The sequence below is a fragment of the Electrona antarctica genome (assembly GCF_951216825.1).
Source record: "Electrona antarctica genome assembly, chromosome: 3".
In the NCBI taxonomy this organism is placed as follows: Eukaryota; Metazoa; Chordata; class Actinopteri; order Myctophiformes; family Myctophidae; genus Electrona; species Electrona antarctica.
In genome coordinates, this window is record NC_136808.1 from 42,670,038 (window position 1) to 42,693,323 (window position 23,286).

The 23,286-nt window shown below is 42.3% G+C and overlaps 1 protein-coding gene across 1 annotated transcript in view; it reads right to left on the reverse strand.

Moving 5' to 3' along the window:
• Positions 1–23,286, reverse strand: part of ly75 (lymphocyte antigen 75) — a 30,304-nt gene that overhangs the window by 4,823 nt on the left and 2,195 nt on the right. The window contains exons 3-30 of the mRNA XM_079496616.1: positions 22,802–22,972; positions 21,616–21,774; positions 20,686–20,808; positions 18,753–18,893; positions 17,165–17,368; positions 15,574–15,731; positions 13,888–13,989; positions 13,541–13,629; positions 12,814–12,983; positions 12,047–12,246; positions 11,470–11,612; positions 11,137–11,215; positions 10,410–10,481; positions 9,997–10,120; positions 9,838–9,873; positions 8,847–9,016; positions 8,536–8,606; positions 8,114–8,190; positions 7,864–8,000; positions 7,315–7,423; positions 6,953–7,113; positions 6,173–6,302; positions 5,124–5,344; positions 4,571–4,736; positions 3,092–3,259; positions 2,797–2,919; positions 1,520–1,705; positions 516–739 (exon numbers count right to left, since the gene is read on the reverse strand). Of these exons, the coding sequence (XP_079352742.1) occupies positions 516–739; positions 1,520–1,705; positions 2,797–2,919; positions 3,092–3,259; positions 4,571–4,736; positions 5,124–5,344; positions 6,173–6,302; positions 6,953–7,113; positions 7,315–7,423; positions 7,864–8,000; positions 8,114–8,190; positions 8,536–8,606; positions 8,847–9,016; positions 9,838–9,873; positions 9,997–10,120; positions 10,410–10,481; positions 11,137–11,215; positions 11,470–11,612; positions 12,047–12,246; positions 12,814–12,983; positions 13,541–13,629; positions 13,888–13,989; positions 15,574–15,731; positions 17,165–17,368; positions 18,753–18,893; positions 20,686–20,808; positions 21,616–21,774; positions 22,802–22,972 (3,914 nt within the window). The remainder of the gene's footprint in view (positions 1–515; positions 740–1,519; positions 1,706–2,796; positions 2,920–3,091; positions 3,260–4,570; positions 4,737–5,123; positions 5,345–6,172; positions 6,303–6,952; positions 7,114–7,314; positions 7,424–7,863; positions 8,001–8,113; positions 8,191–8,535; positions 8,607–8,846; positions 9,017–9,837; positions 9,874–9,996; positions 10,121–10,409; positions 10,482–11,136; positions 11,216–11,469; positions 11,613–12,046; positions 12,247–12,813; positions 12,984–13,540; positions 13,630–13,887; positions 13,990–15,573; positions 15,732–17,164; positions 17,369–18,752; positions 18,894–20,685; positions 20,809–21,615; positions 21,775–22,801; positions 22,973–23,286) is intronic.

Consider the following 23,286-nt stretch of genomic DNA (forward strand, 5'->3'; position numbering starts at 1 on the left):
CAAAGTTCCCTCAAGGACCCCATGGGTCCTTGAGGTCTATATAGCATCAAAACCACTTTAACCTTACAGTATATAGGCTACTAGATACATTAGCTATTTGAAAATAGAAAATCTACAAACTAACTATATATATATATATATATATATAAATAAAAGTGGTGGATATTTTTGAAACATTTTAACACCAATCTTGTATGGGGGTCCCTCCCTGGCCCAATATATTTTCCGATGGTGGTCTGCGGCCAAACACACATTAATTTGGAGGTCTTTGACACAAAAACTGTTTGAAAGGCACCGCTGTACTTCCTACAGCCCATTTCTATGTATGAGCATTTCAGTTATTGTAGTATATGAAAAATGCAGCCCTTTGTTTTTTCATTTTTTCTTTCTTTTTTCCTGTTTTTGTCTTTGTGTTTGTTTTTTGTTTTTGTGTGTGTTGTTTTTGCTGTTCTTGTCTTTTTTCTTCTCAATAAAAATTAAGTGGAAAAAAAAGGAGGCGCTGTGGAGGCGCTTACATCCTGGTTGGACAGGCCGATCCAGAGTGGGAAACCATCTCTGCTGGCAATGAGCTTGAGGTGTGCGTCCTGCTGCACGTTGTGTATGCTGGCCAGGTGTCCCCCGCGCTGCCCACACTCCTCCACGGCCTGAAACCAGCTCAGCTTCCTGGTAACAACCTGGTAAGTTAGGTTCCCATAGCGTTGAAAATCCTTAGCAGACTGGTTGTACTCATCTTTAGGTTCTGTTGGATTGACGGGTGTCAAGTAAAAAATAAACATGTTGATGCATGACCGTGTTATATTGTGTAATACTTTTATGCTAGTTAAGAAAATAAATGTTTAATTGAGAGACAAAGTCTACGTAACTTTAAAGCTTTAAATTACCCTTTGGTAGAGGTTTGGGTTATGTTACTTATGTAACATGGGCTTTGTGATAATGTGAGACAAAGAACCGCAAATTAGAATGCCTCAACACTCGTGAATGTCTCAAGGTGCACATCCCAACAATATCATGAGAACAAGAAAACAGCTAGCACTCAATATGTCCTTTTCAAATTTCACATACTTCATCCAGACCTAATACAAATAGCTAAATCAACATGAAGTTGACATTTTTGTTTAAAACAAATGCCATACTGCATTTCTTTATATTATATATTGGCAGAATTGGCTTGGTTTGCATTTATGAGACTGTTTTTCGATTATCAATTTCTATTCAACACGCAACAGAGCAAGCTATCTCGCCAATTAGACTAGTTACATCTTGGCCAAACAACAAAAAACACAATCCAAACCTCTACCAAAGTCTCATTGCTCTTTAACATTACAAAGCATATAACATTACTTTGTCTACAAAATAGCCAGTGTTTCATCCCTATGAATGATCAGTCAACAGAGCTAGCTTGTGCTTCAATATGTTTCGGCCAAAGCCAGGCCTTCACTATCCAAGTTGTTTTCCCAGATCTTTAACTACTTTAAAAAATATATATATATAATGTTGGGTGAAACAGCATGCAACCAACCTTTGTCCAGTTTACAGGCCACAATGCTGCTCTGTCTGAAGAGTCTGAAAAGGTTCTCTTTTGTATAAAGCTCCCACACTCCGTCAGTGTTAAGGCCAGCCATGAACTTTCCCTCCATCTCCGGTCGCCCGTTTCGCCAGTTGGAGTATTGCACGTAAGTGCCGTCATACCACTTCATCTGCTTATCTGCAGCACAACATCAACAACTCACCACAGTGTCATTCTCACTCACACAGGAAGTATTATGCCCCCAATTCACACCAACAGTGACAGTGTGACGATGCTGGCACATTCTGACAAGTAAGCAAGTTTCAATGTCTATGTACTGTTCTGAATATAAGAGAATATACAGGGAAACAGAAAGGAGAAACTACAAGGCCCTCCAATCCATCACACAGCTTGATTAAACAAACAGAGTCTGGTCTGTTGACTGAGGTGTCTAGGTGGAACTCTGCAGCGACTTGCCCTCCAAAACCAACTTGATCTCTTTGGCGTCTGGAGTCTCGTAGGTGAGCAAGGCATCAGCCAGTGTCTGATTAAAACCCAGAAATACCATGCCACTATTATTAATTATTTTGTTGCTAATATGATATATTCCCTTCTTAGTTACTTTCTAGTTTCTATCTGCAACATTTTTGTTACATAGAAATCCACAGTAGACATGTTATGAGCTACCCTGGCTCCAGCCCCTGACTCAGGGGCTGGAGGACTCGTGACTAGAGACTCAGGGGCCCCGAGTCTCTAGTCACGAGTCCACGACCATTAAAAAATATGTTATGGCGCCGATGACGTGAAACAAAATGAAAATTCAGTGTCAGGCTAGTTATGAGCTACTTTCTGTCACGAAATTCCATGCAGGTGATTATTTAGTGTGAGTTTGGAAGCGCTCGTTTTCAATAATGCAACGTCTGGCTGCCTCCTGCATTATGTGTAATTTGGAGGTGGTATACAGGACCGTTGAGTGATTTCCAATGAGCGCTTCCAGACACCAACACGCCATGCTGCTCAATGTTTTGCCACTCAGTCTAGTGGAAAAGTGATCCATGTGCATAGTTGCATACTCTCTATTATGACATGGCAAGAATAAGGAAACCAGGGTTTATGTGATTAAATACGAGCATACATCCACAGTGGCAGTGGGATTATGTAACTGGACTATTGTGGTAAAAGGGCTGGATAAAATGTCTTGCAGAGACTGGCAGAGATTGACTAACATCGGGTACATCTTCCCAAAATCAAGATTTAAAAAGTAGAAAACGGAAAACTATAGTACTCACCATTGTCCTCTTGGAACAGTCCCAGCCATACAAACTGGACCAGGTCTTTGAAGGGCAGGAGCTGCTGTCTGACAAACTCGTTCTCCTCTGCATTGCGGATAGTTAGGATGTCTGCGTTTGAATCTAAAAACACAAATGTCATATTCATCACCACCTCAGAAATGAAACCAGCTTATTGGGTAGGATTGTGACCCGACATGCATTCATGTCACCCATTCTGACATGCATCTCTCTGGATAATGACTACTGGCACTTGTAATGCAATAGAATCTGTACACACAGAACAAATCCTTACCAAGTGTTTTGCAGGTGTCATTAGTCTGTCCTTTGTCCAACTGGTCCCATCTGTTGATAACCAGCTGGAAGGAGTAACAGTTGTTCTTGAAGGGGATCCAGGTTGGACCATTCCTCTTATGGGGACACTTCACTGTAACACCACTGTCTGGTGTAGAGATGATCTCCTCTACAATGAAGATCACATTTCATTCTATTAACATATTAACAGTATCCTTGAGCATTATTCTACAATTAGTCAAGCTGTGTCCGTGCGTATATGAATTGAAAGTACCAGAAGGACTTTCAGGAAGTTCGGTGTGCTTTATTACTTTATTACTATACAATTAGTCAAACCTTCTAACTCCAAACTAAAGGGAGATGGTAAGTCACTATTTTGAAAGTCAACAGACACTGCACACTGACTGCACCTGTGTGATCATTGCAGCCCAGCACTGATTGGTGGCTAGTCTGAGGTGTTACTATTTAAAGAATGTTGTTTGTACTATGTACCATTAAGAAGACTATTAATCTATTAATCTATAATAAAGCCTTGATTGGGAGCTTTTGCAAAGCCAGTGTGCACTGTGCAGACTTCTATTTTTTTGTATCTTGCCTTAAGTCGAAACCATGAATAATTGAATATGTACTGTAACACACCATTTAGTACATTACCACTTTTTTGGTACATTGTACATATATAAAAATGACTACAGGACAGCTGGGCATTTCTTAGTATTTCTTAGAGCATGGTGGAGAGGTTTGTACCTACATGTAGGTTGATTAGATGCCTTAGCAAAAAGGCACACTTTACTGTACTCAATTATAAACACGATTCTGATTTCAGTACGTGACATTCCTTTTTTGTGTTCCGTTTCATCACAGAAAAGCTGAATGAATTTAACTCATTGAACCTTACCGCTTTCTCAGAACTCCACAGCGAAATACCACTCCTGCTGAGAATTCAGCGTTACTTTTGCTCAGGGGCACTTTGATGCTGAGCCCGGAGAAGCTGGGTATCAAACACGCCACTCTCTACATCCTGAGCCACTGCTGCCTTATTAGCTGCTGTATGTTGCTCAATTCAGCCTCAAACAAGTGTAGAACTTGACAGAGGTGATTAAATAGTGATTTGTCACCGCTGTAGTTTTATTGTGCAATGTTTTCAATCATCTTCCTGTTTCATGTGCAGTGTAGCACCCAAGCCCCCAGTAAGGCTATCGTATAGTTAGTTAGTTATCGTTAGTAAGGCTAACGTTGAAGCTGCCACTACCTACTGGCGAAAAGTGGAACTGCAGCACGTTCATGGAGGTGGATGGACGTTCATGACGTCATGTGCGTAACGTGCGTCAGGACCTGGACCCAGGGCTTAACTTCCGCTCACTCGAGCCATCGAGTTATATTGTACTTCCGGCAGTCTTCCGGGTGCTTCAAAACACCACTGAGCAACTTCCACTGAAATGAATAGCGGCGGGGGGGGCGGGGCTAACCCTCCACTCACCATGATTTGGCTTGTGACAGATGGCCCCTTCTAGCATCTCCTCACACTCTGTGGCCTTCCAGAAGCTGTCAGTGTCCAGGAACACACAGGAGCCACTGGTGGCTTCAGAAGACCAGCGACTGAAGACAGTGTGACTGTTGTCTGACCAGCGGTAGTGAATGCCATCCTGATCAAACAAACAAAACGTACAGTACAAGCTATAAAGCCTGCCTTCCAAAATAAACATAACAAAACACAATATGTTAGATTAGTAGTATGTTAATTAAATGCAACTATTCATTATTCTTAGCATTTATTCTTATATATGATTACTTGAATTAATTGGTTGTGTCATGAAACTAGTGAAAATAGCAGATCTCAGAACGAAGCTCAGAACGAATCATGATACGACATACTGTGGGCTTATAGATCACCCATTTACTTTTTATCTATAATAATGACATGCCCAAAATAGGGATTGACTATATTTTTATGATTACATTGATTAACTATTACACCCCATAATGATGAACCAACATACTGTTCATGCATGTTTTCTTTTCAGCAGACTTACATCGTCACTTCTGAGGCCGATCCACATAGGTGTGCGTGCGCGGCTCACGTGCACAGTGAGGACAGATTGCAAGAGTGTCTCGGCCACGCTGGCCAAGTCCATGTCCTTTTTCCTGCATTCCTCCCGTGCCTCAAACCAGGTGAGGTTCTGGTGGAGCAGCAGGAAGGTGTGGTTGTTGACATGGAGGGGCTCCGAGGTGAAGCTGGGCTCCTCTGGCTTGTCTGACATGAGAGGTATGAAGTAGAAGCAAAATGGCCATCATGAGAAACTAAACTGAATGATGTAATGTAATACGTTATATCATCATAGGGGTAGGGAGCGCTCCGCTGTGTTCATTGTAGGTGGGACGAGGATTTACTATTCTGTGCCTATCGGGTCGCAACTCAGACAGGGCTGAGTCGGTTCAAGATGGCGCCACTCCGTCGCGGTCTAATACTATAGGGAGAAAGTCCCTCACTTCGTGGGGCAGAAAACTGTGTACAATAGAGTTAGCTGGTTTTGTCCCGAAGCCCCTTTGATACTTTTCATTGTTTCAATATTTCATTAACCCAACACACAGGATGTTCAATAGCATTCATTTATGAAGGGGGAAAAACAGAAAAATAAAATTGGAGTTAGCTGGTTTCTGCCGGACACGAATAGTGTTTTTATAGTGTAGTGCCAATCCACAAGCTCACGATGTGTCAATAAATATTTTAAGATGGGGGTTGTTGGCCAAATACACAATTTTGCCAATCTAAAATGCCAATCTGGAATAGGGTTACATTATTGGTGATCTACCAGCTCAGTGGCCTTGTGGTTAGAGTGTACGCCCTGAGACTGGGAGGTCGGGGTTCGATCCCCGGCCGGGTCATACCAAAGACTCTAAAAATGGGACCCAGTGCGTCCCTGCTTGACACTCAGCATCAAGGGTTGGATTGGGGGTAAGTCCCTGGCCTGCGACATACTAGCGGCATGTCCAGGGGGTGTACTTGTACATCAAGCTGCCTCACGCTACAGCAACAGGAGATAGGCTCCGGCCCCATGGCTCGGCAAGGCTACTTACTTACCTGCATAGTGCTGGCATAGGGTTACATGTTGCTGCTCATTGCAGGTGCTGAAATCCCAGGTGCCCATCATAGAAGAGCTGGGGTTGTTCATCATGAACACACAGAGCTGCATGTCATCTGGATGCAATGACTACACACACACACACACACACACACACACACACACACACACACACACACACACACACACACACACACACACACACACACACACACACACACACACACACACACACACACACACACACACACACACACACACACACACACACACACACACACACACACACACACACACACACACACACACACACACACACACACACACACACACACACACTTTATTCAACAAGCTAATGCGTTTAATCATAGGTTTAACTAATGGTGTAGAGAGGAAAATCAACCACTTAGCCCCCCAAAAATATGCAATTTTGTGCATTTAACATTTTCAAATGCTGAATTCACATTTATTGTCAATTTGAGCACAGTTAACCCCTTCAAGGTTTGAGGAATACAAAAAAACTCAAGTAGCTGTGATAATGGAGTTGTTGGGCATTCCATGTGTACAGTCAAACTGGGTTGACAATGATATTATGCCACCAAATGGTCAAACTGTGGTCTCTCTGTGGTTTGTGTTAAAACCCTATATACTTCACTGACCGGGTTCCCCCAGGGATCTATATATGGTTCCTTACCTTTTCCCCTCTACACCAAATCTCTTCACCAAAAATAGCCCATCTGCAAGCTCACAGTGCGTCACAGAGCCAGAATAGAACTTACAGTGACAGGCACGCGCCTGAGCATGCCGTGAATGAGAGGATTGAAGTTGTCATAGGAGACTGCGGTTTCATCAGCCCACTCTGCGTTGTCAGGTTTTAAATTCAAACCAATCCAAAACCTTTGGATATCTGGCATTTTCGGCAGCAGGGTGGTGACAAAGTCTTGAACACACAGACAGAACAGCTTATGGAGTGTTTACATATAGCATGTTAACCAACTGTATTCGCCACTGACCTGTGCTGCTGGAAATAAGTAAATAAGTACATTTCGGTGAGCTTGGTGAGATCTACTAAGCATGTTGTGAGTATAGTTAATAGTATTCAATCAGGGCTATAGTTGTGAACATATCCTTAATTCCTTACCTTGTTCAACCTGGTCAGATATGGTGACTAGAGTCCCTCCCAGGGACTTGCATTCCTCCATGGCGGATGGGTATGGCACAAATAGAATGGGCTTCAGTAATGTGTAGCACTGAAAAGGACACAATTGTGAATGTTTACATCTACTCATTAATCCAGATCATTATTCATTCTTCTGGTTTCTGTCATTTCTGTTAGTGTTTGGAAATATTAATTCAAAAACAACAACTCCACTGACTAAATTGTCTATTTTGTGAGATTAATCAAGATTAATAATGAAAAATCTGAACCTTGCTAGTCTTCATTTTCTATCAAGACATTAAGAGTTTTAGTGCAACGTTCACGATGTCCAATTTGCCTTACATTCTTTAGGTTGTGACTACTGCACATGCCTACATTGCAATGTTGTTGCTGAAGCGATAGATTGTTCAGCCATACCATACACGAGGGGGAAAAAAGAAAACATTTTGGCCGGTGGAGGATGATATCCAAATGGATTTAAACACCGGCCCTAGCACGTAATGACCAGCAGGTGGTGTTGTAGAGTCAGACCTTATCCCTGAAGACCAAGGAGCCGTTTACACAGGGCTGGCCTATAGGGTGAGGCTCCAAGGGGTCTATCTCCATCGATGTTATGTTGTCTCTCTCACACACGAATGGCAGTTGATGTTGACAACTGAACACATACTCTGCAAGTAGAGAACATGGGGTTATACATACACAACATAGTTTCTGCTCTGTGAGAATTAAAACAGTACCGTGTGTACAGTATAATACTAATAGCAGTGTAATGTCCATTCACCTGGGTAGAGGTTTTCTGGACTGATAGAGGTGCATCTGCCCAAAAACATTGGTTGATAGTACCTCGACTGGGTGAACCTGAGATACAAAGCACAAACACATATACAGTATTTGTATACACATTGTGTGTGTGTGTGTGTGTGTGTGTGTGTGTGTGTGTGTGAATATAAAGAGGTATATTTATTTGCATTTCTTCACCTTTACATCCCTACTTGATACATAATGTATATACTGTTCTTAAAAATCACACTCGCGCTCTTATCATCATACATTATCATACATCACATTCCGTGCTCAACCAATCAGCTGAGCACATTCCGTGCTCATACAGACGTAGACACACAAAGCTATACATAGGAGGGCCTCAAAACTGTGTGTGCGTGCGTGCGTGCAAATGCGTGCGTAATGGAGTATGTGTATTACGTCACGGGGAAGAGACGTCCAGGCTGTGTCATGTCGGCCCACCAGTTCTGCTTGGGAGTATCACGAGACACCTGTTCAATAACAACACGTCTCAGCTCAGCATAGATGGTTTGTGTAAAACATAACAAAGAACATTTGGCAGATGCTTATATACACAGAGTGAGACAGTGCACACACTGAATACTCCAGTCCTTACATACTTAAGCAAAACACTCACAGGCAAGAAACAGCCACAGCCAATGGCCAAAAATTGGCTAACTCCAGCAAGCCGAGCATTCCACACAATGTCATTGCGAGAGACATTTGTTTACCTTTGCTATGTATTCGTGGATCTGCCTGGCAGCGGTGAAGCTGGGCGGTGCAGCCAGCTTGCTACCATTGTGACCGCAATACATCTTGGCCTCCTCGAACGTCAGCTTTGGCTCCGACACAAACCAAAACTCATGACCGTCTATGAAGATAGACGTCTCATGTTGCCCACCTGAAATTTAGGTGTGAGATATTTACTATCGACTTGAGTATTGACAAAGTGATGAACAGCAGCAGCAGTAGGTGTCATGTTACATTTCTCACAAACTATAGACAGGCTTCAAAACTGCAGTACACATGGTTTAGACCAGTGGTGCTCAACGTGGGGTTCAGGGGACGTCTAGGGGTCCCTGAGGGCGTTCCACGGGTCCCCAGATAAATTACTGAGAGTTAGGAAATAATAGTTCCCTAGGAAGTCTGTAACGCTCATCTATCTTTAATGTCTCTGTACGTACATGTGTACAACTGTAATCCACGTAACTCATAAACCATTTGCCCCACCGACTTCCAAATCGACATACGCATTCCACACCACCACAGGGAGTGCAGTGCCCGGTGTCGAGTCTGTTGGATAGCCGATAGGCTGGTTCTGGACAGAACCAGCACAAAAGCCTCTGCCCGGGCTCTGGACCTGATCACCGCTATATCTATATGGAGCTGGCCTGTTCTGACATCACATCACAACACTTTATATTTTGGCATGCCTGACACAGAACTCCATATATATGGGCATAAAAGGGACAAAGACAGATGGGTGGAACGGGTACTCTGAAATGGGTACAACGGGTATTGCATAGCCGGGTGGGGCATGGATCTCCAACTTCCATCGTTACCGACTCGGTGCTCTACTGCCGGGCACCGGTCTAGTTTACATTAACGATTTTAGAGGATTTTACAGTGTAGATTGGGGTCCAATAGATATAAAACATCAAATGAGGGATATGAAAATGGATATGAATACATCATCATTATTATCAACACAAGGATGCTTACCAGGAATGTACCACTCTGGGTTATTGGGTTTCTTTCCTGTTGAATAACAATAATTTAATGAATTCATTTCACATCGCTGAAGTAAACAAATGAGTGTAGAGGTGGCGTAAATAAATGATATGCACTACTGGCGTTTGTGGCGTGTGCCATTGATCTTACCCCGGGGGATCTGACAGGCCCATTCTAGTTTGGCATCACAATGGAATGGTTTGGCGTAGAATGGCCTGGGAGGGAAGTCGTGGAGCAGGAACACAAACAAGTGCTTCATGCTGGTTTTCATTGTCTAATGACGTAATGAGCACGGAGATGATTTGAGTCAAAACCAGGAGAATGCACATTTGTATTATGTTGACAAAATAAAATTATTCATAAACCCTAACAGAAGCCCTGGTGAATATTATATCAGTGCCAGTGATTATCCCTTCCGTCTGCCTACCCCTGTCCTCTGTTTCAACATAATGAAACATAGAACAGCTAATGAACAGGAACCTGCAGACAGGAACTTACTAGCACAGATGAGGTTAATTATAGCGAAAAAACTGCCTCAAATATAACAATTCCACACAGCTCACCTTATATGCAGCACAGCCCCGGTTATACGCATCATCCTCATGGAAATCTTGTTGAAAAATACTCATGCTCACCTGTTGTGGAGGCATAAAAGAACCAAGGTGCAATGATTAGGGGTGGAACGATTCACTTACCTCCCGATTCGATACGATCTCGATACCTAGGGTGCTGCCATTCGATATTAAGATTTCTTGTTTTTTTTATAATACTGGAAAATTTTAAAACAATTATGAACAATATAAACAATGAAAAGTTGAATCATAGTCTTCAATGCAGTCTTCAATGCAGCCAGATAACGTCTTTCTGACGTTAAAAAAACGTTAACATTGTGGCATTTGAAAAGTGAATCAATTTTTCCCCACCCCTAGCTGAACTGGTTGAACTGAATCATTGTTCAGTTAAACCAGGTCTTCATGCATTATATCAAAAGAGTTCAACTTGAAGGGTTCAATGAGGACTTGTGGCAGCGGTGGCCGAACGGTTTGCGGAGCGGTCTTGATACCGGAAGGTCGCCAGTTCGTATCCCCGAACCGGCACGTTAAAATTACCACCGCTGAAGTGCCCTTGAGCAAGGCATTGAACCACTACCATGAAATGTTCTATGAGCAGGGCCTGGCTGTAAACAAGTATCTGATGCTTAGTCCAGTTACCCTGGGTAAATATAGTAACTTTGCTTTGCTTAAGTAGCACAGAGCTAAAACGGTGTGCGTTTCTTCGTCTTGTACTCACTGGTCTGCCATCACTCCACTCCCAGGAGCGGTCTGCAGGGTTCCTCCTGTTTAGTCCCACCCAGAAGAAACGGTCATTGCTGTAGAAACAACACGAGAAAATCACTATAATATCACTTTAGTGACAGCTCTATCTCCACATTGTAATCTCCAAAAACTGTGAAGTAATACCTTGCCAAATTTCTATATGCACAATACCATGTGGGAAAACTGTTCACAGAGGCTGTGTACACTTTTAGCAAGCCAACAGCCAACTCTTTAGCAAGCCAACAGCCGCAAACTGTAATAGTTATTTTGCAAGAGGAGCCGATGGTTTTCTTGACCGTGTGTGTACCTAATGGTGTCTCTTATGACATAGTTCAGCGCTCTCATCTCCTCCTCCTTTGTGAAGCTGGGCAGGTTGGCCCCTAAAGCCTGGCAGAACCTCTCCGCTTCTTCCCAGGAGCGCTTCCGACTCAGTCTCTCCTCATGGAAGACCTAACATGTATCAAAAAGCATCCCAAGGAAACCCATGAAAACCCTCATAGTGGCACTATGGGCCCTATTTTCGTCAGTGCCTTACCCCTTATCCTGAAACTACCAAACTATTTTGAAAAACATTTAAAAAAAATTCAACTAGCCAATCTACATCGACATGTTGTGAGCTTGAAGATTGGCTATTTGAACTATTCTTATTCCAAAATGTTTTTCACAATAATAAAAAAAAAAAAAAAAATCACACACACACACACACACACACACACACACACACACACACACACACACACACACACACACACACACACACACACACACACACACACACACACACACACACACACACACACACACACACACACACACACACACACACACACACACACACACACACACACACACACACACACACACACACACACACACACACCTACCTTGTAGCAGTATTTGATGTTAGGTCTGGATATCCATCCATCAGGGCACTCTGTGTTGGGGTCAGGCTCTGGTTCTGGGGGTGGTGGAGGAGCGATGTCCATTTTACAAATGGTGCCAGCTTTGAACAGGCTGCAATTCTTCACCTCCCACATGCCCAGGGGCTTGGCTGTGGACATCACCACACAGCCCCCGTGATGACCTAAAATGTACAATAAATAATTACAGTCTGCAGAAAACAAACTCATGCTAGTTTGACTAATAAACGAACCATACACTGAACTGAAATGAAACCAATAAATCCAAGATAATGTCCTGCAACAATGAAGACAAATCCAAACCCATCCATTGCACAATGGTGAGAAAACACACAACAATAACTTAAATACACAACAACAATATTGTTTATGACCTAAAATCTAAAGTGCTATATACGTTTGTACCAACCCAAAGTGTTTGTGCCCTGTGATTTAATTACAAAACAAATAAAAACTAGACTAAAATGTTTGATTGCGTTCAGGCGTTCAGGTGCTCTGAAATAGCAGATCTAAAAAGCTCACAACACGCGGGAGTTGTGAGCTTGTAGATCGGCTATTTTCAGCATGCAACCAAGTGAAAATCTGCCATTACAACGCCATCAAGGCTCACCAAAATGCATTTTTGTCAACAAAATCAACTGTAGATTTAGTCGATTAAAATCGACTCAAAAGACAAAAGAAGAAGATGCAGTTCAGTTATTTTAGGCACTAATGGTGGATTGGATACTAACTTGGTTCAAACCATCCCCAGTGTGTGTACTCCACTTGGCCATCGGTGCCGTCCTGGCTCACCCACTGGAACTCCCCTGTGTTTTTAATGTCCTGGAGGCCGATCCAGAAATACTGCGTCTCCGTCCCAATGTGATCCAAGAGTAGACGGCTGATGAAAGCCTGCTCGAACCTGGCAAGAACAAGGAAACACTTACGTTTACAACTTGGTCATTTACTGTAGCCGACGCTCCAGAGACACTGAAGTGCAAGACTGGATTAGCAGAGTAAAGGTCCTTTCAGACGGGGAGCGAGTGACGCAGGCGTTGTCGCCAGGTCTGCTCATGAGGGGCGCGGGACACGTAGCGTGAAAAACAAAAAGCTCACCACAATCCAGGTCTAGTCGCCCGCGCGCGGGTGTGTGCACAAAACGAGCACTCGCCCGTGAAAATACGCTTGCGTAATCGCCCCTCAACTTCTCCGCGCGTCCAAAATAAACGCACGCCTCTCACTGAAAATGAGTTACTAGGTGCGTCAGTCGCTCCCTGCCTGAAAAGGCCATAAGTATGAACTGCAGTCAATAAACAACAAGGTCACATAAGTATACTTTACGTATGTGAGTGAGTAGAAAATGCAAACAACTATAGAAAACAAAAATGGCAAATTGGGCAATACAAAAAATCAATACAAAAAATGCATACGTAAGTGAACAACATGTCAGTGTTGTGTAACCATTCATCAAATATCTACCCATTTCTTATGGTGATGTTACAGTGTTCTTTGTAGGACACTTCCTTGGGGTTAAGTTGGTAGCATGAATTGCCATGTCTTCTCCATTCCTGAAATAAGGAAACAGAACAGAACGGACTGGAACGGAATCTTGGATTCTGAGCGATCAAGTCTAGACAGATATTGTGGGTTTCCCTTGTCAATTGTAGTTGGCAGTAGGCCTTGTCACAAATGTATTAAATTATGAAATTGTTAATCGCATTATCATTATTTACATCACAATTAATTGTGAACCAATATTTCATGTTGGTGAAAGAGCCCTAGAAAACATAAATGTAATATCAGGTCAGGTGGATGATGACACTCACCCCCACAGATGGGCACTCTGTCACTGACTCCCTGACCTCGCCTTTCTTCTGACACAGGAAAGGTAGTTCCAGAGTGCAATTCCCTGTCCTCCAACCATGAGCCTTGGGACAGCACAATCAACAGACAAACTCATGATGCAGAAATATAAACAGAATTTGGGTTGCGCTCACGCACACACAGACACACACACGTACACACGCACACACACACACAGTGTCACACACACACACACACACACACACACACACACACACACACACACACACACACTAGGGATGTGCGCAACAAATTATTTCACTGAGGGTTAAATAATGTTTTGTAACCAAGTAAAAAAATGAAAGGTCAGAAAATAGCCAATACCGAGTACATCTCAATCTACTGTGTATGGCAAAACATGATCTCAATTATTGTAACGCTTAATATAATATAAAACTAACCACAAAACAAATGTTAAGCTACAGAAAAGTAGTGAATTTTGCAGGCATGTTTTATGGCTATTCTAGATAAATGTATGTAAAGAAATCCAGTTGATTCACCTAAATGGTTTAATTTCAGATTTCAACTAAATCAATGTCTCACATGTGAAATGGAAACAGGGGAAACCATGGTTGCTTATAGCTTTACTGAATGACAAGTATGGAAGTATTTTTGTCCCTTAACCTTTCCTGCGAGGCAGTCACCACAATAGAATTCTGAATGCTGCAGTTCTGCCTTAACCAATTTAAACATTATTTTATACTTTGGCTATTCAGGTTAAATTAAGTCAGGGAAATAAGATTCCTTGAAACAATGGACCCGATTCACAACACTGGTGGTAAATAACGTGCAAATATATAAAAATAACGTGCAAATATATATGTGTGTGTGTGTGTGTGTTGACAAATGTTGGGCACGAGGTTTGGGACAATTTATTGATTCAGCATGAAGACTAACATTAAAGGATAATTCCATGCTAGAAGGCTTTCTTACCTTTATTTGTAGTTTTTACGTCCCCACGAAAGAGGTCCAGGTGTTATTTTGTGCAAAAGTGCATTATTGGCTATTTCCCCTACCATAAGCCCTCAATGGGGGTTGGGTTTTTGTGCTAATTCGCTTATTTCCATCAAAATAAGTAGTAAAGTGTGCCGCTTGGGATACTATTTACATTATGAAGAGAGGATATATACAATTTATTTTTTTGAGCGATGAGAATAAGCGAATTAGCACAACGCCCAATAGCCCCATTCAATTCAATTCAATTCATTGAGGGCTTATGGTAGGGGAAATAGCCAATAATGCGCTTTTGCACAAAATAACACCTGGACCTCTTTGGTGGAGACGTAACAACTACAAATAAAGGTAAGAAAGCCTTCTAGCATGGAATTCTCCTTTAAGCATTCTAAAGACATATACGGTACGCAAGCTTTGAATCCTCAGAGCTGACTTGAGAGAGCAGACCGCCCACAAAATGAACCGACAGAAAAACACTCGTGAATCCGACACATAACGTAGGAATTGTCGGAAACGCCGTTACGATGAAAATATGATGGTAAATTGGCTTGTGTATCAGGCCCAATGTCTTTTCACAGGATAAAAGCACATTCTGAAATACAATTATTATGATAATAAATAACTAGGCTTGCACTAACTAGGGCAGCAGCATTTAATAGACTCGTCAACTAGCTGCGCACATCCCTAATACACACCTGTCCAGAGTAGAAGACACAGCTGGGATCCTGGGTGGGTTGAAGGGGTTGGTTTTGGCCCCAGTAGGTGAAGGTGACCGGTGCCTGGTCCACCCATTTGAAGACAGTGGAGTTCATGTCTGTTCCTCGTAAACCGATCCACACATCCAGTGGGCCATCTGATTGGACACAGTTCATTTAAAAAGAAAATTGTATGTAAAAAAAATCATACATCTCACTATGAAACCAGGTCCATTTTCACGCATGCACTGTAAGTGAAAGGGAACGCGAGCAGCGACATCTCAATTTATGAGTTAAGCATTTAACAGCTGCTTTTATCCAGAGTGACTTACAAAGTGCAAGATGGGACTAAGTAAGTAGCATGAACTGAACCCTTTACCCTAGTCAGCAAACAGCAGGGAAAGTGGTCAGTAAATAGAAAACCAACAAGCGCTAACAAGTTACTAGGATACGGAGCAAACATCAAACCCATCCCTAGGGGGTCCTCAGAGTTACTACAAGGGGTCCGCCAAATCCTTGTAGATGGGCTATTTTCGGAGTCGGTTTAGAGGGAAAAAGAGCAGACCAAGTACAGAGCCCACGATCAAGTTGACTAAATACTCAAAGCTGGACATAGTTGGGGCTAGCGCCCCTCAAAAAAGCAACAATTCCCCAGCTTGAGAGCCAGGAGAGAAGAGTTGTCCAATCTGGTGCACTGTCCACTTTATTGTCAGCCAATAGGTGTCCTGCCCGACACCAGGGTCTAAATGTCTTAATGCACGAGCAGGGAGACCACCAACAAACAACGTTGATGTGATATTGTTATAATTATTAACCCATTTAGACCTGAGGCCGATTAAAAAAATGGCTCCTAAATCCTAGCAGTTTTCCTAGCAGTTTTTGAGTGGTGTAAACCACTCCTACAACTGGCTTTGTTAGTTTACGTGTCTGTCTGTCTGTCTGTTCGCAAAAAATGAGCACCGTTGCTACGGTCACCCAGTTCACCCGGGTGTGATTTCATTACGTCAGACATTACGTCAGACCACAGCTGATCAGGCTATATAAGACCTTACACCACTCAGTTCACACGGGTGTGATTTTTTCTATGTCAGTGGTTCTCAACCTTTTTCATGTCAAGGATCCCCAGAATTATCTGTATTTGGCTGCCGACCACCATCTGAAAGTATGTTGCTCCAGGGACCCCCCCAGAAGCAAAGATTTGAGTTAAAAACATTCACTCTGAAAGAATATATATGCAAAGATTTGCACCACATTTTCATGATTTTTCAAATCGAGCTTGTAGAAAGTATAACATAAGGCTTAAAACACCAAAAGGTGTTCCCGTCCAGAATGGGTTAATGCACGAGCAGGGAGACCACCAACAAACAACGTTGATGTGATATTGTTATAATTAATAGGTTCGTTCAGATTCTTGGACTTAAAGCGCAGCGGCAGCACAAAAACATAGTTCCATGTGACAGAGGGGTCAAAGTTGAATGAAAGTTGCTCTATATGGTAGAAACATGCTCTAAAATATTAGCTAAAATATTGTTTTATTCATTGAAAGATTGTATAGCTTCAACTGAACGATGATGCACAGTAAGACGTCTACCTGCATGGAATTTAGTACTGATCATCTCCTTGGTATCAAAGGAGTGTAAACTGGCCAGAGAGCCTCCGTCTACTCCCTCCACAGATCCACAGCTCGACTGAGCATCCATAAACCCCTGGGGTGCATCCTTCACCAACTTGTAGCACCAGCCGTTCCATGGGATCCAGTCCTTGTCACACACTGTTTCCTTGTAAAGGGAAGTATCTACACACAGAGAGAAAGAGAAAGAGAAAGAGACAGAGTGAGTGAGATTGATTGAAGTATTTATTAACAGATTGGAGAATTACAGTACATTTCAAGCACAACTCAATACAAAACTGTTAATTGTGGACGACACCATAAAGCATTACACTTGTTTACAATAGGGTCCACCATGTTCAATTCATCATAACATTTAGAGACGTACAAATATACACTTCTATATAGCCAAATCATCATAGAGGAGGTAAAAAGGGGGGGAAAAACATATATAGTGAGGGGGAAAAGTGGTAGCCTGGTTAATAAACCAGACCGAATCAGCCGTTGGCAAAATAAAATTGCCTACCAGCGGATTACGGTCTGGCGAGGCTCAGTAGCACGCCTCTTTCCTACAACCGAGAACAGGTCGGACCAATCGGGACACGGTATGCAATATGGGCGGGCTTTGGTACAGTGACGTTCAATGCTTGAGACTTTTGACTGACAGTAGCTCTGACCAATTGCGTCAAAGAGAAAATGTTTGAACCCGCCCCCCGGGAAATGAAATCCAAGTGGAGCCAGCCCAGACTAATATACCGCGACAGTGTTGTGTGATATTAGTCTGGCTTATTAGCCAGGCTAGAAAAGTGGTGGGTGGGGGATTTAGATTTTACGGGGGCCAGTTTCAAATTGCAGCCGTCCGTAGGTGCCTATTGAGAGCGGTTTTGAAGGAGTCAAGGTCAGAGAAAGGGAGAGAGAGAGAGAGAGAGGGGTTGTTGCTTAAATAATAAAATAAGAGGAATATAAATCTAGCTTGAAATCGCCACTAATTATGTCATTGGCAGGTACAACTATACACAGCCTGCCTACATCATACCGCTAATGCTTCCAGAGAGCAGATTAGCGGAGAACCAATATAATGTATGGATACTTGAAAAAGGGTTGAGTGTTCCTTTACATTGGTTTTGAAGAGAGGATGGAAGGTAAAATAACAAGATGAAGATTTTGGTTGTATTATTAAAGGGATTGTGACATAAAAAAAGTTTTTTGTAATTTTTCTTAATTGTTTTAGGTTTTCTGAGCTCAATTGCACCCACAAAATCTGAACTTTCAACATTCAGTACTGTGGTCTGGGGTTTTCTCGATCAAACAAGTGCTCTGATTTTCCTGCTGTTTGTGATGTCACAGCCTGCAAATCCCATATGTCAATGGGATTTGCCAGCAGATGTCACTGTTTTGCCTGTTTTCATTGCAGCTTCCAAATCCCAGAGAAAGCTCCAGACCACAGAAAATCCACTGAATGTTCAAAAACAACAAAATGAAACATTTAACTTGCCAACCCATTAACCACTTAAAGCCCCAGCATCCGTATTCTGGGGAAAGAATATTAGTTAAAAGGAAGTAAACGTACCAGTTGTTGCTGTACGGGAGGCATTGACGCTTTTCTTGCAGACGTATGGCAGCCGCTTGTCACACGCTTCAGTCTCATACCGCTGTCTAGAGTTCAGTACACCACAGTCTGATTCAACAAACACGGAGGAGAATGGCATTCCTGTCCAACATCACACACACACACACACACACACACACACACACACACACACACACACACACACACACACACACACACACACACACACACACACACACACACACACACACACACACACACACACACACACACACACACACACACACACACACACACACACACACACACACACACACACACACACAAATTATTTTTTGCCATCTACGAATATAATCGTAACCCATCCCCCACAGGGACATTAATATAGTTCTGAACTTTAGTTTTTAAAGTGGGCTTGCTAGTTCAGTTTAGTTTTTATTTGAAAAGAAATTGAAGCGATGAAATAAATTAACTATTTTAGGAAGATCTACAAGCTCAGTGTGTCAAGCACTATTCAAGATACATTGAAGTATATAGGGCTGAGTAGACAACCAAATAATTATATATTTTTTAAAGTGAAATATGTGGTTGTCGCCACAAATAAAAGCTCAGATCAGCATTAATCTGGATGGCTAAAGTAGAGTTAGGGACAGTGTGGCTACACTGCCAGTCTTACACAGCTCACCATATTACAATAGTTAGCGTGATTTATAAAGCGTTCCATTCAGTGTCCCTAATGTGTTAGTGTGCCCAAACAAGCTCAATACTACACTGTGTCCAATCAATGGCCAGTCACAATGACCTTGTTTACAACACTGGCCTCATTGTTTCTCTGACTGACAGTGAGTCACACAGTTTACAGTACTGCACCAACAGCAGCTCTAAAATTAGCATTGCACGATTCACTGGGAAATGTTTGGCCTGCAAATCATTATAATTAAACTTCACATTAACAATTTGTAAACATTTGTCAAGCTTTGAAAGGAATGTTTTGCTGAAATATAATGGAAACAAACAATTAATGCTAATCCTATTTGTATGGCCATCTAGCAATCTAGGAATGGGTTTGTCTGTATAACCGTCTTCTCAGAAGTAAACCTAATCATAGCACACGCCACTATGCGCATGACAACATGAAACAGAACAAACGCAGCAAACCACCAAAACCAGGAAATGCCTGGTGATGCAAGTGAAGGCAAAGTGACTCATGATGAGTGTGAAAGTTAGAAAGTAGTTGATTGTGCACATGTATCACAAATATACAGATTAACGTAAAACATGAATATCTTACTAACCAACATGGTTGTTGTGAGTCACAACTTGATTCATATTTAGCAATATTCTGCTGACAAATTTGATTAATATTAGACACCCTTTTTCTTCCCAATTTAATCATTATGCCAATTGATTCCTCCCTACACACATTTGTGTTGTCACTGCCTTTGCATCTTACTGACTCACCTACCAGTGAGGAGTCCCCACCAGGAGGACGTATAGAGCCTTCGTCCTACTCCTCACGGCCAACACTCCCAGCCCCAGCCCGTATGTACAGTGACAGTTATCCCCCTCCCCGCCCGGCTTCCCTCCCCGAACACGTGCCAATTGTGTTCGTGTGTAGACCCTCGACAAAGCAGTCTGCACAAGCTGTGCCGTCCTGTCTTAAGTGGATTGTTTTTCATCTGGTGGTGTATGACATAAAAGTGAGTTACAAAATGGTTTCCGAGAAGACCTTTGACTTAACCAAGACAATAATATACAACAATATCACTTCTCCCAAACAGATATGAAATAAAAATAGAAATCACACCTCACAAGTGCAGAGAAGTATTAAAAATCACACCCGTGTGAAGTGAGGGGCGCTAATATATTAGAAATAAGATGAAGACATACAGTATGTGTTATCGTCACACAACTCTGGGTCATATGCTCTCACCTGATTCCCATCGCAGGAAAGACAGGGGAGAGCCGTCTGACCACTGCCAACCCTGAGAGGTGTCCAACTGGTGAAGACCGATCCACATCCTCTCTGGCATTCTTTTGGCAAGATCTCCCACTACTGCAAAAGACAAACATCAAAATATGCCAGTTGCATAATGGTATGTGACAAGTAGAGCGAGACTAGATGAGAACAATAGAAGGCTTTTTCAGTCGAGCAAGTATAACAAAGGGTGTAAATTGAACTTAGTTTTTCTTTGGCACCTGATGATAAGTAGAACAAGTTAAAAGCTTCAGCCTTCGTCAGTATTTGATCATATTTGCATAAGATGTGTGTATTGTGTGTACATGAGCACCCTGCGGTGCAGCTCAAAGAGTTCTCTACAGAATTAGCGGAAGAGGAACAGAGAAATACTGACGGCCTTCACAAGAAATAATGTTAAAAATACTGCTGTGAAATCCCTTTATACAAAAGTTATTATCATAATTAGTTCTTGTAAAACTTTATTCAATTCATCATCCTGTGTCTGGGAAACAATTACAGAGCAAAGACTAAAGTGAATCTGACAGAGGTAAATTTGGCTCGGCCTGTTGACATGTTCAAAAACAGGCAAACAAACAATGGTGCTATTTTAGTATGCACAGTGTGTACAACTGTACGTGATTGTTTTTACAACTTTTTTTGTCATCTTTGACATGCTTCTAATATTATTAATATCTACCGGGAAAGCATCTGTGTCATTTATTTCTTTCGTGTTGGCTATTCAAAAATAGCACATCTGTTATTTTTGAACATTTTTGAAAAATCTGTAAGTGTGTAGGATCGGCCTCAGGTCTTACTGAGTAAAAACAAAACAAAAAAAATAGCATAAGCACACCAAGGTTTTACTGTCATTTCACACAGGATTGTAAAGGAGAACAGTCTTACAGCTGGAGGATAGGTCTTCAGGGCCAGAGAGAGTGAGCAGGTCAGCCCCTTGACTGCGACATGAGTCCAAAGCCTCTTTCCAAGTCACTGCTGCACTGGGAACAAACTCGTAGCATGATTCTCCCTCGGCCGGCATAAACAGAGTCTGGCACCCATCCTCTGTGAAGGAGACAGATAGAAAGTACAATGGTAGTTTAGTTATTGCATGCATGTGCTACAGTATGTACTGTATTATGGTCTCCCACGGTTCAGCCTACATTGTAAAAAAAAAAAAAAAAAAAAAAAGTTTATTTATTGGAGTAGTTTATAGTTTATAGTAGTTTATTTATGGGAGCAGTATTTATTCATGGGTCAATTATTACACTTTTTAACACCGAGTGATAAACTACTTGTTGGTGCACAATGGTGTCAGGGGGTTCATGTCATTGTAATGACAGCTGATGGGAACGGACTAACCATTTCCTGTTATTAGATGAGATTACAGTAGTGTGGCCTGTCCAGGCCTGACATGTGTCCTTGGGGGTTGCACTCCTTTGTCTCTCCTTTGACTCTGTCCATCAAAGCCCTAAATGACAAGCTAGCCAATCCTCCATACCGGTGCTTGTACAGTATGTTAGTGTGTTTTAACTGAACATCATGACTGTCATTTTTGTAATGATAATTTTGTGTTCCTCTTACTGAGCACTATTCTATAGGGTGTCATTCAATTGGCAGTATGCACTATGTTGTTAGCCTGGCACTCTTGGATAGTGATTCATGGGCTGGAACCAGGCTACTATGTTGTCATATTTTTAACAACAGCAGGATCCTAACCCTAACCCTATCTTTCTCATTTGATATTGTTATAACCTCGTTAAAGATCAGATCAGGATTTCAGTGTATTCTTGGCTGTAAGTCTATTTCAAAAATCACAAGTCACATGGCCTTGCCGAGCCAAGAGCCTATCTCCTGATTCTGCAGCCTAAGGCAGCTTAATTTACAAGTACACCCCCTGGACGTGACGCCAATACTGTATGTCACAGGGACCCCTAATCCAACCCTTTGATGCTGTGCCAAGAAGGGAGGCATTTGGTCCCATCTTTGGTATGACCCGGCCCGGGGATAAAACCCTGACCTGCTAATCTGAGAGTAGAGTCCTGGCATTTCCGGCTCATATCTGATTGAGAGACAACAAAATACAACATGCCAGGTTTTAGACAGTGGCCCCATTTTCTTTCAGTGTCATCATCCGTGGTAGCACACCAGGACAATCCAGGGGAATCGTCATCAGGGAGGCAGTGATGATGCCAGGTGCCATTGTAGGGGAAAGGAAACTCACAGGGGGCTCCAGCAGAGTTCCCATTTGTTGTGTGAACAACTAGGAGGAAAGAGGACAGAAGTGCATGAAGCGAAATCATTCATCCATTTTAGTTTAGTTTAGTATTTTTATTTATAGGACAGTAGACTGACAAGAAATGGGGAGAGAGAGAGATAGGGAGTGACACGCAGCAACACGCAGCAAAGGTCGCCAGAATCTGATTCGAACCCGTGACATGCAGATGCCTGGAACGCTACGCCAGCGGTCCGGGCCTAGCCATTTTAGTTCTGCATGATTTGGGGGATTATTTGCCGATATCTCATTTGGCTGACCAGTTGAAGTTAGTGCACTTTGGCTTTGTACTGGGCAGTTTT